General features: G+C 39.1%; 1 protein-coding gene across 3 annotated transcripts in view; it reads right to left on the minus strand.

Annotated features, from left to right (window-relative positions):
• Positions 1–1,170: 1,170 nt before the first annotated feature.
• Positions 1,171–13,099, minus strand: part of tlk1a (tousled-like kinase 1a) — a 135,897-nt gene continuing 123,968 nt past the window's right edge. For all 3 annotated transcript variants that reach the window (XM_059647268.1, XM_059647267.1, XM_059647269.1), the window contains exons 20-22: positions 3,354–3,465; positions 3,149–3,256; positions 1,171–3,032 (exon numbers count right to left, since the gene is read on the minus strand). In XM_059647268.1, the coding sequence (XP_059503251.1) occupies positions 2,856–3,032; positions 3,149–3,256; positions 3,354–3,465 (397 nt within the window). In that variant the 3' untranslated portion in view covers positions 1,171–2,855. The remainder of the gene's footprint in view (positions 3,033–3,148; positions 3,257–3,353; positions 3,466–13,099) is intronic.

Below are 13,099 nucleotides of genomic sequence, written 5' to 3' on the forward strand. Positions count from 1 at the left end.
ATGCTTTTTCTGACTACAATTTAGACCTCCTGGAATTCAAAGAGCAGAAAGGACTATCAGAAGTCTTCAATATTGTTCTTGATAGCATTTTGCTTTCTGAATCAACTGTACTATCTTATATCTTAGTTGTTGAAATGTATAATTAGAATCCCTACAGTGTAGTATGTATAGAATGGTTAAGTCATTACATCTTGGGTGACTCATGAAAACATGTCTCTATGGTGAAGGTTTTTTTTAAAGAAAGACAGTGGGTGACAATTATGACATTTTTAAGATTATGTTTTCACATTGTGAGCAGCATCTCAGAGTCTGAGTGATTTGGGCTTTGGTGAGATGTGTGGCAAAATTGGGTGAAAGATGCAACAAGGCCCACTTTGCGAGAGAGATCTCTTACACTATTTAAGCTTTTCACAAGCAATATGGTAAGATTCTCACTAAGCAATGCCAAGTTGCCAATTGGCGATTATGTGTTAAATGTTATTTACTCAACTGGCCTCTAATATTCAGCAAATAAATTACTAAAGGAATGCTGGTGGGGGTGGGGGGGGCGTGCTGGTGGGGAGAACCACAAGAAAGGTTTTGGGGGGGGGGGGTGGGGAGGAGGAGAAAGGTTTGGGGCGGGGGGGGAAAAGAGGGTGATAAAGGGATTAGAAACAAAATATGGAGCTACAAGACCTCCATGGTAATCAATTCCTTGCCAGCAGCTGCAGTCCCAATATATAGGAATAGTGATTAAGATCTCAAATTGTCTAAGTGAATTTGGAAGGCCATAAAGCACGTAACTGAAAGTTGAGATATTGATCGTTGAGTTTCCACTGATCAAAGGAAATCAATCATTGACTTTCCCTTTTGTTCTTCCCTTCATTCTCTTATTTCCCCCCTCCGTGGTTGCTTATACTTCTAACTTCCCGTTCAGATGACAGATCATCAAATTAAAATTTCTTCTCCGTCCTCAGATGCTGTCTGATTGGATTATTTCTAGCAATTTTTTTGATTTCAGATTTTCAGTATCAGGTAATTGTTTAGCAGAATCTTTGTCAGTTGTTGTTCTACTTCTTTTTCATGTCTTTCCAGTTTCCTAGAGATCGCAATTGATGAGATTGTGTTCATATAACCTGAAAAAAATTACTGTTGTCAGTTTTATTTTATTTGTTTATTCCAATAAAAAACATTTTGTTGTGACTCTTTCCTTGAGGGTTATCACTGTTGTTTATAGCAAGCATTATATTAAAAAAACACCAAGGACTGGCTGACTCAGCAGTAAATACATTCATAAAATAACAATCTTTTCTAACTATGATCTAATCTACACCAGAAAAACTGATGGCCTTATTCCATCTTAGAAGTAAAAATGGAGTTGAGCAAAGTGGGAAAAACTGATCTATCATAATTTGGAGGCACAACAGAAACCAGAAATTGCTACCGTGTGCTTTATCACCATATAATAAGAATTCATAGCACGCTAAGCATATAGTTTTTCCAGAACAGATGGAGATAAATTTAATTGTGTGCATGATGCTTAAAATATACATTTTCTTTGACAAAGTTACCTGAATGAAATATAATTTTGAATGTTTATTACTGGTTTTGGCTACACTCTCTACAGTATCAGCAGCACCGTTTTATTGACAGATAACATTTTATTTACAGTGAAAACAGTCGCTCTTAACAACAGCAACACAGGCAACAGCTTAATTATACAACATTAACAATGCCTAGATGAACCAATTTTGTTTTGTTTCCAAGTGTACTAATTACATACAGGTATTCTATAGTATGGATGTTAAAACAAGCAGTAAATTGTACTAAACAGCAAGATTTTGTATTACTGAAAATGGTTGTAATTTGTACAGCACAAGGCAACTGTTCAGAATTTAATGTTTCACATCATATCTACACAGAAGAAATCAATAATCCTGCAAACATGTGATCTCATTTGCATTTTCATTTTTTTTCTTCCAAAATATTTGAAAACCACTCGAATTATTTTGTCAAACAGGTCAGGGCTTATTAGTAAAATGACCTATTCCTCAAAACTACAAAACTTGCTTAAAATGGTCTTAATTAACACAAATTAAGCCTTTAGACACTTCAGTTGTGTGAATAAGGTATGAAGGCCATGTTATAACGAAAACACCAATGCAATCTAGCAGCAATGGCAAAAGCTCCATTATTGGAATAAGAGTTCCCATTAAAGAAAACCAAACAAATAAAGCCAGATTATAATACAGCCTGTACAGAATCAAACTGTAACTTAAGAACAAGTATAATGAAATCATTTACAACAATATAAAACAATGCTATCTTACTATTGTCCTGCACAGTACATTCTACAGTTTGACCTATAAATACACCAGCTGTTCATAGTAGCTTCAATATGCAAATGGTTTGTGCACTGTCAGGTTTTACGAGGGCTACTACAATCTCTCTTCACATAATTTTATCTGGGCGGGCTGTTGTATTTCTTTGTGCTAAAATCATTTGTTCTGGCCTTATTTTAAACAAAATAAGTATTATATTAAAAAATAGTTCCAAAGTGACTCATTAGGCTACTATATACAGTGTTCCCAAAAAAGCAGGAGAGGATGAACAGTTCTGAACAGAAAGGCTGCCTGATGGGAGTACTGAGCTTTATGGTCTACAGTAATTTTGTAACAAGTGCAGCTGATTGTTGTCCATGGTTCAAACTCTACTTGAAATAAATCAAACGATTTAACAACTGGTGCCTTTCAATCATTTCACTGCCCCCCCCCTTTCATCTCATGTCGCCCAGCTGGCCACAAGTTATGACATCCAACTGCAAATCAACCTTGAAAGAAGTTCGATAAGAATTGTCACTCTGACTAAAGTAAATCTTAATAAGAAACTATGCTTGACATGGGTGAAACAGGAATTGTGGCTGGTCCAGGCATATGAAGGTTTCCTGAAGAATTGGACCGGCGCATATGAGGGAGAAGGTAGGCATCATTAGCCAGCAGATGGACATCAAAACGATCTTCTTTACGGTAAGCTAGACAACGCCTAATGAAAGCCTACAACAGAAACATTAGACATTATGCAACGTGTCTTGACAATTATTTAAAACAGTCAATAAAAATCACCCATTATCTAATAAACAGGGTTACATAAAAACACTGAGAACAATTACCTTTGCTTCATTGCTAACAACTGGTTTAACAGGGAACTGGACTTCAGTAGCTTTTAATATTGTATTCTCCTGTAAGATGTCTTGCTGTGACTGATTGTGGCCAAATGGCTGAAAAAGCAGAAGGCTTCACATTAGGTTCATTTTTTGCCAAAAGAGACAGAAATAAACTGTTGGTGTAAAGAACAAACAAAACAAAAACTCTCACCTTACGACCATAGAGACATTGGAAAAAGATAACACCTACAGACCAGACATCCACTTTGTTAGAAATTTTGGGTGGTTCTTTTCCTACAACAAAACACTCAGGAGGCAAATACCTGTTAAAAGTTTAAAAAAAGCTTCCATCAGCACACAGTTCATCCATACAAAACTTATTCTTGAAAAGAGAAATTTAGCCCAAATTATGGTTTAACAAATGCTATACTTTCTTGTATAATCACTTAATTAAATGCATGGCACAACTAATTAAATAAAGGGCCTACTGGACCATTGTGACAAATTATACCAGTTAGGTTGCAATCAAGTTTCCAGAAAAATATTTGCATAATCTCAATAAAATCTTAGGTGATCCAGCGTATATGGATCGCAGCAAAAAGGCGGCAGCTTACCCTGACCTTCTCAAGGACAACTAGGGACAGGCAATAAAAAAAGGCTGGCCAGCCAGTGACGCCCATGATTGAATAAAAAAAATTACAAAATCAGATTACAACTGTACATGTTTCCATGTATTATAAGCATCAATTGATGTACTTAAGAATTGTACAGGCTAATTAATACAACTGAAAAGCTTTATCTCAAAAAACTCCATTTGTAAAAACTTCTGGAATCTCAAAATAATTTTTAAAAAAATTAAACCATTTACTAGTCTCATTAGGTAGATTAGTCAGTTTCTCTGAAAATTAAGTATCTTTTAATGTTAAGACTTCTTAAATAAGTATCTGAAAGAAAATGAGCTCAAGATGAACATTCCTTGAAATGCTGGAAACATCAGAAACTTGCCACTCATTAAAGTTAATCAGGGATCGTGGCCGGTTTTGTGGATGAGCCTGGTTTGAGGTAAATCAGCATTAAAAGCTTAAGCTCAAGTCTCAGCACATTGGTGCTGGTTCAACTGGGTTGCACCAGCCTTAATGTTAGCCCACTACATTTGGGCTTGAATAGCCAAATTGAGTCTGAAACCACCATTATAACTGATTATCCAACATTCTTAAATAAAGTTAATTTGGGAGAGTCTCCAATTCAGTTTCTAATGTTGCAATAAACTGGAAGCTTCATTCACAGACATGTGGAAAGTGAGATACTAGGACAAAATGGGGTGGTGGAAATTATGTTAAAGCAAGAATTTAGGCAGGACAGATTCAACTTAGATTTGAACTTGGTTCACATTATACCTTAACTCCCTTTCATATTGTCACCCATGAAATGAAGGTGGTTTCAAAAGTCATCTCAAAATCAAATTCATTTTAATCTTTACAGCTTTGAAAATATAAATCCCTAAAGCCAGGATAAAGTGTGATGGTCAAGTTTTGTTGCAATTTTTCTGCAACTACAAGTTTTACCTCTTTGCTTTAGCAGGTCTCACCAGTCTGACTTTGATCACAAATATACATCAATATACACTGTGCCCTCGAAGTGTTTACAGAAGGGCATTTGTTGATGCAATTATGGTGGCAAATTAAGAATTCAGGGTTTGCAAATGTAATGAAAAGTTTGACATGGATGCCGTGTGTTCAGAAAGTTCTTTATTGATGGCTCAGATGGGGAAAGGTGCTGTTGCTTCAGGGTAAAGTATAGATGGCAGCTCTTAGATTGCTCTCCCAAGATACAGTCCCCAAGTATCTCGTAGCATTTGGATAAGTAAAAATAAGCTTGCACTTGTGCAGCAAATATATAACATCCCAAAGTCTCCACAATCAACCAGCTAATTCTAAAGTGTGGTCATGACAAATGTGTAAGTAAACATAACAGACAATTAGAACAAACAAATGGGATAAATATGAGCTCATTTCTATTTTGGCGGTGTTGGAGGAGAACAGATTGTTGATTAAGACACTGTGGTAAACTGCTTCTTCCTTTCAGCACATGGGGACTTTTTACGTTTACACAAGCAACTGGATGTTTGTTACTTCTGAAAAATCTCAGTCAGGGCACTAGTGTATATTTGGAGAGTTACAAAGTCTTATACTTAGGTTATGTTGCTATCAATGTACAGCACATTCTTGTCATTTTGTTCAAATTCTCAAAAGTGAAGGTATGTTAATTGCACATTAAGAATAAATGCTCCATGAAACAGCACCACAGAAATTTACAGGACAGAAAGCAAATAGGAGGGTATCACTAGACTATTAGTCCAAAGACCCAGGCAATGTTCTGAGGACCCGAGTTTGAATCCCACAGCAGAGGGTGGGATTTGAATCCAAACTATTAAAAAAAACTGGAATTAAGAACCTAATGATGATTATGAAATCATTGTCAATTGTCAGAAAAATCCATCTCATTCAGTAGTATACTTCAGGGAAGGAAAATCTGCCATCCTCACCTGATCCAGCCTACATTTAACTCTTGACCCACAGCAATGGTGGTTGACTCCGAACTGCCCTCAAACAGCTTAGTGTACATTCAGTTGTACCAATCACTGAAAAATCTCTGAAATGAAACTGGACAGATCTATTGGCATCGACCTAGGCGCCAGAAAAGACAACGGCAGAAACATCCCTGCCAATCCTGCGAAGTCCACCTGACTAACATCTGGGGGCCAGTGCCAAAATCAGGAAATCTGTCTCACAGACAAGTCATGCAACAGCCTGTCACAGTTCCAGTCACATAATCATGCCTTACAGACAATGGCGCAGACCCAACAGAGGTGGTGGCACAGTGGTGTACAGTCAGGAGGGAGTTGCCCAGGGAGTCCTCAACATTGAGTCTGGACCCCATGACATCTAATGGCTTCAGATTAAACATGGGCAAGGAAACCTCCTGCTGATTACCATGTAATGTCCTCTCTCAGATGATGAAACAGTACGCCTACATGTTGTTTAACTCTTAGAGGAAGCTAAGGATGACAAGGGCACAAAATGTATTCTGGGTGGGGGAATTCAATGTTCACCCCAAGAGTGGCTTGCTAGCAGTAATACTGATAAAATAGTGAACCATACCTGACCTCACCCTTGCCAGTTGCAGCATCATGACAGTATTGGTAAGAGCAAACACCACACAGTCCTCATGGAGATGAAGTCCTGCCTTCACCTGGAGAATAACCTTGATCGTGCTGTGTGACACTTTCACGATGCTAAATAGAACAGATTTCAAACAGATCAAACAACTCAATGGAGTATGCAGGAGGGCATGCCAGGAGAAGCACCAGACATACCTGAAGATGAGATGTCGACTTGGTAAAGCCAAACAGGACTTCTTGCATGACAAACAGCATAAGCAGCAAGTGATAGAAGAGCTATGTGATCCCACAACTAATAGATCAGATCTAAGCTCTGCAGTCCTGCCACATCCAGTCATGAATGATGGTGGACAATTAAACTCTTTGGAGCAAGAGGCTCCACAAATATCCCCATCCTCAATGATGGAAGAACCCTATACATCAGTGCAAAAGATAAGGCTGAAATTTTTGCAGCAATCAGCCAGAAGTACCAACTGCAATGACTCATCTCGGCCTCCTCCAGCGGTCCCCAGCATTACAAAAACCAGTCTTCAGACAATTCAATTCACTCCACACGATATCAAGAAAAAGTTGGAGACACTAGATACTGCAAAGGTTACGGGCCCTGACACATTCCAGTAATAGTAATGAAGACTTGTGCTCCAGAATTTGCTGCTCCCTCAGCACAGCTGCTCCATTACAGTTACAACACTGGTATCCACCCAGTAAGTGGAAAATTGCCCATTTCCTGTATCTAAAAAGCAGGACAAATCCAATTTGGCCAATTGCTGCACCATTATTCTACTTTCAATCATCAGTAGAGTGATTGAAGGTGTCATCATCAGCAGCTATCAAGCAGCACCTGCTCAGTGACACCCTGTTGGTTCCACCAGGACCGCTCAGCTCCTGATCTCATTACAGCTTTGGTTCAAAGATGGACAAAGGAGCCGAATTCTGGAGGTGAGATGAGTGGCAGCCCTTGACATAAAGGCTGCATTTAACCAAGTGTGGCATCAAGAAGTCCTAGCAAAACCAGGATCAATGGGTATCAAGGGGCAAACTCTGTTGGTTGGAGTCAAGCCTGATGCATAGGAAGATGATTGTGGTCGTTGCAGTCAAGTCATCTCAGCCCCAGGACATCTCTGCACGAGTTCCTCAGGGTAGTGTCCAAGGCTCAACTGTCGTCAACTACTTCATAAATGATGATACCTCCATCATAAGGTCAGAAGTGGGGGTGATTACCAATGATTGCACAATGTTCAGCACTATTCACGACTCCTCAGGTACTGAAGAAGTCCAAGTCCAAATGCAACATGATCTGGACAATATCCAAGCTTGGGCTGACATGCAGCAAATAAGATTCGTACCACACAAATGCTAGGCTGTTACCATCACCAATAAGAGACAATCTAACCACCATCCCTTGTCCCTTGACATTCAATGGTGTAACCATCACTGAATCTCCCACTGTCAATATCCTGGGGGTTATCATTGATCAGAAACTCAAGTGGACATACCAAATAAACACAGTGGCTACAAGAGCAGGTCAGAGGCTAGGGTTACTCCGGTGAGTAAAATATCTTCTGACTCCCCAAAGTCTACATGGCATAAATCAGAAATCTGATGGAATACTCTCCATTTCCCTGGATGAGTGCAGCCCCAACAACACTCAAGAAGCTTGACACCATCCAGGACAAAGCTGTTCAACTGACTGGCACTATATCCACAAGCATCCTCTCCCTCCACCACCATATACTATCTACAAGAAAGATGGCAGAAATTCAACACAGATTGTCAGACAGCACCGTCCAAACCTAAGACCACTTTCATCTAGAAGGACATGGGCAACATATATGTGAGAACACAACCACCTCCAAGTTCCCATCCAAGCCACTCACCACCCTGACTTGGAAATATATCGCCGTTCCTTCAGTTACTGAGTCAAAATCCTGGAATTCCCTCCCAAATGGCACTGTGGGTCAACCTACAGTTGATGGACTGCAGTGGTTCAGGAAGGCAGCTCACCACTACTTTAAAGGCATACAAGGGAAGGGCAATAAACGCTGCCAGCCATTGATGCCAACATCCCACAAATAATAAAAATTTTTAAAAAAGCATTAATCAACAAGTTGTGTTTACACTCATCCAAAAATTTACCTTAAATTTCATTTTTCAGCTCTTGGCCCACAGCCTTGTTGATTACAGCACCTCAAATGAATATCAGAGTACTTTATTTTAATAAGAACAACTTCTTGTCTCCTCCACTCTTTTAGGCAGTGAGAGTTCCAGACCTCCACCATCTTCAAGATGAAAACATTATTCCTCAACTCTCCCGTAATCCTTCTATTTTAAAAATCGATGCCAGATAGTTATGAATCTCTGAGAATTGGATTCTATTCACCATATTTCGCCCTCTGATGACATGTCTGAATGAAATCTCTTGGCCTTTGTTCCAAAGAGAATAATACAAACCTAACCAAATCTTTGTTCCGAGCTAAAATTCTTATGGCCGGCTCGGTGGCTCAGTGGTTAGTACTACTGCCTCACAGCACCAGAGACCGGGTTCGCCGCCAGCCACAGGCAACTGTCTGTGCGGAGTTTGCACATTCTCCCCCCGACTGCGTGGGTTTCCTCCCACAGTCCAAAGATGTGCAGGGTAGAGGGATTGGCCATGCTAAATTACCCATAGTGCCCATGGGTTGTTTAGGTTAAATGAGTTAGGCATGGGAAATGCAGGGGTAGGGGAATAGGTCTGGGTTGGATGCTCTTTGGAGGGGCGATGTGGACTTGTTGGGCCAAATGGCCTGTTTCCATACTGTAGGGATTCTACAATCCTTATGCACCTCTATGTCATCTCTAATGGAAGCACATCCTATCCTTAACGTGGTAACCAGAACTGTACACTATTTTACTTATGGCCGAACTGCTGTTTTATAACATTCTAGATTTATTACCCTGCAGTTATATTTTGTACATTAGCTAATAAAGTGAAATATCCTGTAAACCCATGTTCTTGGACATTGCATTTACTTGTTCTGCTACCTTGAGCATGTGTGGATTTGCATTCCAAGACCGCCCTGTTCTGTCATTGACTGTGCATTCCTATGCTTAGTCTGCTTTTCCCAAATGCGTTATTTCACATTTCTCCAGACTGAATGTTACTTGTCATTTTTCTACCAACTTGCCCAATCCACCAATATCTTACCACGGTCTACAATTGTTTCTCGTACTATGCATTTGAACTACAACAAACTTGGCACTCTCATCAACCCTTATCAATGCCTCCTCAAAGAACTCCAGCAAGTTAGTCAAACACAATTGTGCTGTCACAATCGATGCTGACTGTCCTAGATTGATCCAAACTTTCTACCAAAAAGAATGAGTGTGCATTTAGGTGAATTAACCGTAAAACACAGAAGCAGATTAAGTTTGTACTGAATTCAGCAAATTATCTTGGATTTTGGGGAAACACGTGCAAAAGCCACTTTTTGTTTTTGATTAAGATATGAGTAAAACATGCTATTACATCAGCAAAGATAAAATTAACAATTTTGGGCTTTTAAATTTAGTCAATATCACTGAACAGGACCATACAGAGTAAGTCATTCAGCCTGTTCTGCCATTCAGTGAGATTACAGTTGATCTGAAACCTAACCACATAATCACTTCTGTCCCAAATCTCTTAATACTTTTAATTAACAAAATCAATTGGATTTAAAATTGAAAGTTAATCAGCAACCTCATGTGAATATGTTCTGTGACTGGCCATAACATTGGATTAGGAGTAGGCCATTCAAGCTCTCAAGCAGGTTCTGCCATTCAAAGAGACCACAGCTGATCTGTGACCTAACCCCAAATATGTGCCTATGACCCATATCCCCCAATACCTTTGCTTAATAAAACCGTGATTTAAAATGAACCAAAAATAACACAAACTGTACCCAAATAACAAAAATAATTCCTATAGATCTTTTCAGTTAGATTTGCCCAATACTTCCATCAGAAGGGATAAAGTAGTTTCCATTTTCACTCTAAATAGTCTTAAAACTTAGAACCTATGATTGCTAGCCCTAAGATTTCTCAACCAGCATAGCCAATTTCATTATCTTCCCTTTCTGCTATATTTTAAAAATACGATCAATTTAACCCTTAACCTTCAAGATATCCATGTATGCTAGCCAGCAGATATCAAGGCCATCATTTTATTATCAATTTTGATTAAAATGCCTTGAAGAAGAAAATAATGATCCATGTCACATTCACAAAGTCACAAACGTCATCAAGCCTGCATTGGTCAAAATCCATGAATCTGAATTCACAAGTGTCTGTACCATTACTGCCTTGTCATTTAGGTGGTGTTCATTTAGGAACCTAACCTTTTGAGATTCAAAGTGAATGCTCTCATACTTAACAATGAAATTCATTTGCTGCAGTTTTTCCCATTCATCTAATGTATAAATCTCTAATTTTAGGCTCTCACCTCATTGACACAAAAATGGATGGCATCAATACATATGTGGCTTCCTATCCTATCATCTAGACTGTTAATAAATGCAGTGAAAATATTTAATGTTTCAGTTCATTCCTTGCAGGATACTAGTCAAAACCTGCCAACTAAAATAACTGTCCATTATCTTTATTCATCCTCCTGAATTTCAGCCAATTTCCCAACCAGATCAATAATTTGCCTTCAATTTTATTAAGTTCAACTTTAACGCCTAAATTCAACTCTAGCTAAGTGCAGAATGCTAAGTAACAAGATCCACAGACATCCATTATAGGAAGGTAGTGATTTACTGCTAAAGTCACTGAACTGGTAAGACTGAAGCCCAAGCTAAATGTTCAAATCCCACCATGACGGCTGGTGGGATGCAAACTCAATTCTAGTCTCAAGAGGGTAATAATGAAAGTATCATTGATTGTCATTAAAAAAACTCACGTGGTTCACTTTGTCCTTTAAGGTGGAAAATATGTTGTTCTTACAATAAATGCAAAACATTGTGGATTCTGGAGATCTGAAATACATCTTAAAAAGTACTGGAAAAACTCAGCAGCACCTGTACAGACAGGAACACAGTTAACATTTCTAGTCCATTGATGTTTCTTTAGAACTAGTTCTGGGCTCCTGAAGGATCACTAAACTTGAAATGTTTAATCTGTCACCATTACTTGGTCTGGCCTAAATGAGATTCCAAATCCAGAGTAATATAGTTGGCCTTCAACGACCCTCTGAAATGTAACTCAGCTGTATCAAACTGCTGGAGGAGAACTGATGGACCACCCACATCGTGATTGAGGTGGCAAAATCCTAAAGGACATACCTCCTAGAACAGGCCTGCGCCAGTGATGAGGGAACCAATGAGGTAAAAATCAATTTGACCTCGTCCCCACTAAATTAATTTTCACAGGCACATCGGTTTACAAAATATCGGTAATTATGAAGACAAAGTCCCATCTTCTTGTTCTGAATACCCTTATCGTGCTGTGTTTCACTGTCACTGCACTAAAAGCAGTGAACTAGAACAGATCTAGCAACTTGGGGTGGCACAGTGGTTAGTATTGCTGCTTCACAGTGCCAGGGACCTGGGTTTGATTCCAGCCTTGGGCGACTGTCTGTGTGGAGTTTGCACATCCTCCCCATGTCTGCGTGGGTTTCCTCCGAGTGCTTCGGTTTCCTCCCACAGACCAAAGATGTGCAGGGTAGGTGGATTGGCCATGATAAATTGCCCACAGTGTTCAGGGAGGGGTAGATTAGGTGAGTTATAGGGGGATGGATCTAGGTGGGATGCTTTGAGGTGCGGTGTGGGCTTGCTGGGCCGAAGGGCCTGTTCCCACACTGTAGGGGTTCTATATCTAACTCAAAACTGGTTATTCTTGGGAGTGCTGTGGGCCATCAGCAGCCAAATAATTTTATTCAGCCAGAATATGTAAAATAATGGCCTTGCAGATACATCATTGTCCTGTCAGAGATCTGGCTCAATTACAGGTAATTCTGCTATAATGGGTGTTTCCTAAACTCGAATTGGCTGTAATGCAATTGATGGAATAGTGGACGTTGTTTGGATAATGCAAACTTTCGGTCGTACATATATATAGCAACTTCCCTATACTGTGATTTTCTCTGGCAACTTTCTATAGTGTGAGGTTAAGCAACATTACAACCATCATATAATAGGAGAACCACCTGTACGAGAGTAGAAAATCCCAGGAACAAAATATACCTAAAAATGAAGTGATGTTATAATACAGGACAGTCAAACAGTGGAAGCAGCATGTGCTAGACGGAGCTGAACAATGTCACATCCAACAGGAAACTATGAATCACCTGCACTTAACTGGAGCTCAGAATGAGCCATTTTGTTTGAAGTGCTGTTAAAGATTGAAGTTACCAGCTAAAACATTTTACCAAAATTTGTTGGTGAACAGCTTATCTCCATTAATTAGGCAATATTAATTGAGTGTTATGTTTAAAAGTTGCCAAAAATAGAGTTGGAGCATCTACCATCATTGGTTCAACTGAGCTCAAAATCCATATTAATTTTTAATGTTAATATTAATCTCTTCTGGAATTCAAAAGGCTGTGCAGCAAAAACTATCTAGAAGTTTGCTGAAAAGAGAATGTATCTAATAGTATGCACATATTTCTAATATCTCCAGATCTGGCACGTTGCAAGGAACATGGGAGGGGAAACGAGACTTAAAGTTTTAAGCATCACCAGAAAGTTTACCAGAGACAATATTAATCTGGATTTTGTGTTAAAATCTCTGTAATGGGACTACACTGCAACTACATAAAT

Source organism: Stegostoma tigrinum, chromosome 7 (genome assembly GCF_030684315.1).
Source record: "Stegostoma tigrinum isolate sSteTig4 chromosome 7, sSteTig4.hap1, whole genome shotgun sequence".
Taxonomy (NCBI): Eukaryota; Metazoa; Chordata; class Chondrichthyes; order Orectolobiformes; family Stegostomatidae; genus Stegostoma; species Stegostoma tigrinum.